General features: G+C 46.2%; 1 protein-coding gene across 1 annotated transcript; it reads left to right on the top strand.

Annotated features, from left to right (window-relative positions):
• The first annotated feature begins 4775 nt into the window (after nt 1-4775).
• LOC130500113 (uncharacterized) lies at nt 4776-6308 on the top strand. The gene is made up of 2 exons (XM_056994824.1): nt 4776-5724; nt 5767-6308. Exons 1-2 carry the CDS (start codon nt 4776-4778, stop codon nt 6306-6308), a joined length of 1491 nt encoding a protein of 496 aa, XP_056850804.1.
• Nucleotides 6309-6764: the final 456 nt, after the last annotated feature.

Here is a 6764-nt window from a genome sequence, read left to right as displayed (position 1 = left end):
TAGATCACTAGGATCTTTGATTATCTTGAATTATCCATTTGAACTAGCTTGTCTCCCGTTGAGAAGAGCGACAGCTCCTCCTTGAGACCTAGTGTTCATTATCGGCTCGCGCCTAGGCATATCTAGAAGCTGTCGATCGATATCCCGACAGGTGAATCGATCGGCGCTGCAAAAGGTTTATCGCTCGATATCTCAAAAGGATATCGATCGACTCTTTTTCTGCGCCAACATTACGACAGTTGAGGCCAGAGATCTAGATTATTTAACCAGTGATACATCACTTGAGTTAAGCGGCTGAGATCTATAGTATCATGCAAGCAACTTGTTAAAGCATTTATAGAGATTATAATCTCCATTCCTGAATAGAAACCCTAAGTCTACCACTCTTTATCACATTTGAACAACCCATCGTATTGTTAGTTAGAGCAACTACCTTGCTCATTTTAGCAATTGTTACTTTTATTTCCATCATATAAACCAACTTTGCCTAGGATTGATTAGTAGATTTTATTTAATTGGTTCCCTAGATCCTCTTGATTCGATCCCTAAGTACTATAGCTGTACCTCTTATTTGAGAGAGTAAGCTCTACAGGGTAATTTGATCACTATCAGAGAGAGACTAGATTTTTACTTGTTTTGAGAGATTGGAGAGATTTGTTATCTCCATTTGTATTTCTACTTTATTCTATCTATGCAATTCTTTTAGCTATGTCTGAGTAGTCTACTTGTTAGATCTAGGGTTTAAATAGGTTTGTGGGATTAGCCCCAAACTATAATTGCTAAGTTGTGATATTCATCAAATAGATTGCACCTAAGCTTGTTCTAGAGTAGCTAACTAGAATATAGATTACTAGGATCTTTGATATCTTGAATTATCTGTTCGAACTAGTATTTCTTTGGAGAAGAGCTAACCGCCCTCCTTGAGATCTAGTGTTCATTATCAGCTCGCGCCTAGGCATATCTAGAAGCCGTCGATCGATATCCCGACAGGTGAATCGATCGCCGAGCGAAAAGTGTATCGATCGATATCTCTAAAGGATATTGATCGACTATTTTTCTGTGTCAACATACGACAACTGAGGCCAGAGATCTAGATTATTTACCCATTGAGACATCACTGAGAGTTAAGCGACTGAGTTCTATAGTATCATGCAAACAACTTGTTAGGCATTTATAGACATTATAATCTCTATTCCTGAATAAAAGTCCTAAGTCTAGCACTCTTCATTTCATTTAAACACCCCATCATATTGTTAGTTAGAGCAACTACCTTGCTCATTTTAGGAATTTTTATTTACATTTCCATCTTTAAAACCAACTTCACCTAAGATTGATTAGTAGATTATATTTAATTGGTTCCCTAACTCCTCGTGATTCGATCCCTACGTACTACAGTTGTACCTCTTATTTGAGAGAGTAAGCTCTACTGGGTAATTTGAGCACTATCACAAGTCCAAGGAGACTATCAGGCGAAAGATCTGAATATGATCAGGTACCTATCCGTGGCTAAGCGACTACTCGACAGGTTCCGACACTATAAGCTCACCCAGATCCCTAGGGAGCACAACTCCCAGGCCGACGCTCTAGCTAATATAGGGTCCACCCTAGAAACTACAAGTCATATAAGCATCCCACTACTGGTACTCCAATGGCCCGCAACCGAAAAGGAGACGGAGCCTGATGAAGTATCCGTAGTAGACGAAGGAGAGATCTGGAGAACTCCCATCATTAACTATCTAAGGTACGACACCTTGCCTGAAGATCGAAACGAAAGTCGGAAGGTAAGGCGCCAAGCTGCCAGGTACTGCTTTTCCGAGGGGAAACTATATCGAAGATCCTTTTCAGGACCCTATCTAAGATGTCTTACCCCTAGAGAAGCCGCCAGGATACTAGAAGAGCTTCACGAAGGAGAGTGTGGTTCCCATTTTAGTGGTCGGAGCCTGGTACTTAGAGCCAGAAGCATGCACCAGTCTCCAATCTTCCACCAGAGAACCTCAAATCTCTAATCTCCCCTTGGCCCTTCCGAAAGTGGGGCATGGACATCGTAGGGAAATTCCCCATGGCACCGGGGCAAAAGGTCTTCCTCCTAGTCGTGACCTATTACTTTACGAAGTGGGTAGAAGCTGAAGCACTAGCCAAGATAACGGATCTCCAGATCAGGAAATTCCTATGGACCAATGTGATCATACGCTTCGGAACTCCCCATGAGATCGTCATTGACAGCGGACCCCAGTTCACCAGCTACAACTTCCAAAAGTTCTGCAAGGACTGGAACATCAAGCTTTCCTATTCAGCACCACGACATCCCCAATCTAACGGTCAAGCCGAATCCACTAATAAGACAGTGGTGAACATGCTCAAGAAGCGCCTAGAAGACGCCCATGGGCGATGGGCAGAAGAGCTACAAGGAGTACTCTGGGCCTATCGGACAACCCCGAAGACGGCTACCCAGGAGACTCCCTTCTCACTTGTCTATGGTGCTGAAGCGGTGATACCCACAGAGGTGCACGTAAGGACCATGGTCTCTGAATTCCTCTCCCAGGAGGAGAACAACGAGCTAATGTCCCTGAGTCTAGACCTACTCGATGAAAAGAAGGAGGCGGCCCGCCTTAGAAATGTGTCCTACTTGTTGAAAGTAGCCAAGGGCAACAACAAGAAGGTCGGATCCAGAACCTTCCAGAAAGACGATTGGGTCCTAAGGCGAATCTGTGACCATACAAGGGACAAATCAGCCGGAAAACTCGCTCCTGGATAGGAGGGTCCTTATAAGGTAACAGAGGTGCAAGGGGCATGAGCCTATAAACTGGAAGACAGCAACGGTAAGGTCCAACCCAACTGCTGGAACGCCTTGCACCTCAAATTCTATCACTTCTAAAGTAAGGTCCCCGGATCAAGCTTTATATACTACTACTGTTGGGGTCGAAATCGGACAAGGCAAAGTTGGCATCCAAATTTCCGTTAAAAATTATTTACTTAGAATTTTTTTACGGTTTTTCGGAAAAGAAAAACTTATACGAAAAATTTACGGAAAAATCTTGTTTTAAAAGAACGATTCTTTAAAACGACGATTTCCTAATCAACGATTTAAGAAATCAACGATTTCTTAAAAAAGACGATTTCTTAATCAACGACTTAAAAACTCAACGATTTCTTAACAACGGCTTAAGAAGTTAGCGATTTCTTAATCAACGGCTTGAGAAATTTACGATTTAAGAAAGAAAACGATTTCTTAAAACAAACGGAACATTGTTATCAAAGATTCCAAATGTTCGGACAACGGACCATAATCCACAGCACAAACCCGATCACGATGGCGATCGGGTCATGGATAAGAGCTCGGTTGCTATAGCAAACGGATCACGAGACCACGCTCGGTCGCTATAGCGACCGAGCTGCGGATAGATCTCGGTCGCTATAGCGACCGAGCTGCGGTCAAAGTTCGGTCGCTATAGCGATCGAGCGTTCGTGTATCGATCATTCTCTGAAACGTCCAAAGTCTTCCGAAACGATGATACGACGTAAAACTATGCATTCTCGACTATCCATATAGTCGTTCTCCGCAACTCACGACTATCCGTTTCTTGATCTCTCGATCAAATGGAATCGTCGGTTTGGTTTACGATAAAACCGCGGAAACTTAACCTTATCGGAAAAATCATAAAAAGTCTTAAATCAAAAATACGGCCCAAAGAGGTCCTAAACTTTATTCGAGGCCCACTTGCGATTTCTTAAAAACCCATAAACCTTATGACGGTTTATGCTTGGAGGATAAACATCAGTTTCCGCAAAAAAATGAAAATTTTCCGCAGATAATCATGAAGATCGGAAAAAATAGAATATTCCCATTTTTTGACTATGACGGTTTAAGGGCAAAAGGGGGAAGCGTAAACCGACCTTGAAGGGAGTATATAAGGAGTTCAAGGCGAGAGGCATAGATGCATCACTTTTCCAGAGCAACTTAGCACTTAGAGTAATTTAGGCAACTTTCCATTTTTATTTTTCGAGCTGCGACTCAATTAGGTTTAGCCTCCTTCGGGTATTAGAACTAGGATCTCGCCGACAGCTCTCGTAGCCGAAGCACGTTGTCCTATTGTTGTCACGCTCATACGCAGATTCGGAATAAAATCCTTCTTGCTCTCTTTTTACGATTTTTATTTTTATTTTCCTTTATTGTCGTGTTCTAATTTCTTGACGTGTGGTTTATCAGAAATCCGGGACCTTCTGGGAAATTAGGGTTTTCCTAGTTTCCTTATTTATACGAAATTTTGACGATGCGAATTTCGGTTCCCACAGTTTGGCGCTAGAAGGAGGGGGGTACGGATCAATCTTACTCACGACCAGCTCACGCTCAACCAGACATGACTAACGATGATTCAGCGAACTTGCAAAATCCTTTAAACGGAGCACCCAAGGACGCCTTGAACACTCCCGCAGCGGATGTTTCCGCGGCCGACGCACCTGCCAACGCCGCATCACTCGACGAGTTCAAGAAGCTGCTTTCCGCCTACGAAAGGAGGTTGGAAGAGCAGGATAAACTCGTGGGAACCCTGACCAGACAGGTTCAAACCTTAATGGCAAGATCCCGCGCAGTCCTCCCTCGCGGAGCTACGAAACTCCGCGGTAGGAGACTCGAGTTTGCGACCCCACACGATAGGCCTGGAACTTCGCAGGAACGTCCTTCCGGACAAAACCCTAGCAAAACATCCCCTTGTCGCAAAAGGCAACTCGGAAAAACCTTCGCCGTCCGAAAAGCACACTGATGTGGATGAAGTCGAATGTATCGACTTGGATCTCAGCGACGACTCCGACGAAGACGCCGACGTCCATCCAAGGAGAACCCGCAGCAGTTGGATTCGGGAAAAATCTCCGTTCGACAAACCCATGACGGAAGAAGAGGAAACCTCTATTGGGTCGAACAGGAGGAACTTGCCGAAAGGCAAACCGAGATTACTCGCCGCGAATGCCGACAAGCTCGGAAAACCGCAGGAGAGGATCCCGACATACGAGATCCCCGCGATTACATCACCAAGACTGCCGCGGAAGTAAGGGCCGTGAAATCGCAGATCCACCACGCCACGAGCGCTGCCCCAGAAATCGACAGGCTGCTCGAGGTGGCCCGTAAAATGCCCTTCACCGTGCGGATCTCCGAGACTAAGGTGTCTAATCCGGGGAAGCTCAAGATACCAATGTACAACGGTACGACCGACCCAAAGGCGCATCTCCAGGCGTTCCATATCACTATGGGAAGAGCCAGGCTTAGAGAAAGCGAGAAAGACGTTGGTTACTGTCGCCTGTTCGTCGAAAATCTTGAAGGTGCAGCGCTCGAATGGTTCTCCCGTTTGAAGCGAAACTCCATCGGAAGCTTTCGCCAACTCGCATCGGAATTTCTCCTCAAATACTCTATGTTCATCGATAGAGAAACTTCCGATGTCGATCTCTGGAGCTTAACCCAGGAAGAGGGCGAGTCTCTCCGCGAGTTCATAAGCCGTTTCAGTGGAATCAGCGACAAAGTCGCCATCGACGCGCTCAGGAAGGCGCTCTGGTACAAGTCGAAGTTCAGAAAGTGGATAACGCTCGAAAAACCTCGCACAATCCAGGACGCCCTCCACAAAGCCTCGGATTACATAATGATCAAAGAAGAGACGAAAGTCCTGTCGCAAAAACATAAGCCGGCGAGGAACTCTTCGAAAGACGTGGATCCGAAGTCGAAGAAGAAAACCTCTCGTAATGACAAGTACGTCCATCACGAGGGGGAAGAACTCCAAGGCGCGCACAGCTACGCGGTCAATACGGAGCAGGGCAGAACTTCGGGAAATACGTGGAACCGTAACCAGAGTTACGATAAAAACGTCTACTGCGAGTTCCATCAGACCGAAGGTCATTCCACGACTAACTGCAAAGTCGTAGGGGCAAGGCTTGCCGCGAAGCTGCTTGCTGGAGAACTCTCTGGAGTAACCAGTGTCAAGGATTTAATCCTTGACTCCGAACGTCCGCCAAACACCAATAAGAACCCTCCCGCGGAAAACTCGCCGCCGAGAAATCTGGCCGGAGAAAAACGCGAGAGAAGACCGGACGATAGGGGGAATGATAACTCCCGCAGGAGGGTGAACATGATCATGGGAGGATCCCAGTACTGCAAGGACTCGGTCTCGGCCATCAAAGCCTACCAACGGAAAGCCGAGTCAACTGCGAAGTATCCCCCACGGTCTCCTCCTCGAGACGGGCAGAACGCCTCGATCACGTTTACGGAAGAAGAGCTTGCGGAATCAACCAGCCTCACCGTGACCACTTTGTCATTGATCTCTTAATAAGAGATCTCGAAGTCGCAAGAATACTCATCGACACCGGAAGCATGGTAAACCTAATCTTCCGCGATACCCTAAGAAGGATGGGCGTTGAACTCGGACAAGTCACTCTGGTACCAAAACCGCTCACGGGTTTCTCCGGACAAACGTCCATGACCCTGGGATCCATCCAACTACCCGTCATAGCAAAAAACGTCACCAAGATAGTTGACTTCGCGGTGGTAGATAGCCCGGCTATTTACAATGCAATTATGGAACACCATGGCTAAACGCCATGAAGGCCGTTCTCTCGAGTTATCACTTGGGCGTCAAATTCCCAACCAGGAGTCGCCGCAATCTGGGGTTGTCAAAAACAGTCGCGACTTTGTTTCCTAGGGGAGCATAAGTTAAGGCAGATAACGACGGTTAAACGCAAGCGAACCCAACCTTCCGCCGAAGATACCCCGACAAAGGGCACAG

The sequence above is a fragment of the Raphanus sativus genome, chromosome 9 (genome assembly GCF_000801105.2).
Source record: "Raphanus sativus cultivar WK10039 chromosome 9, ASM80110v3, whole genome shotgun sequence".
In the NCBI taxonomy this organism is placed as follows: domain Eukaryota; kingdom Viridiplantae; phylum Streptophyta; class Magnoliopsida; order Brassicales; family Brassicaceae; genus Raphanus; species Raphanus sativus.
This window is presented reverse-complemented; position numbering and strand designations above follow the sequence as displayed.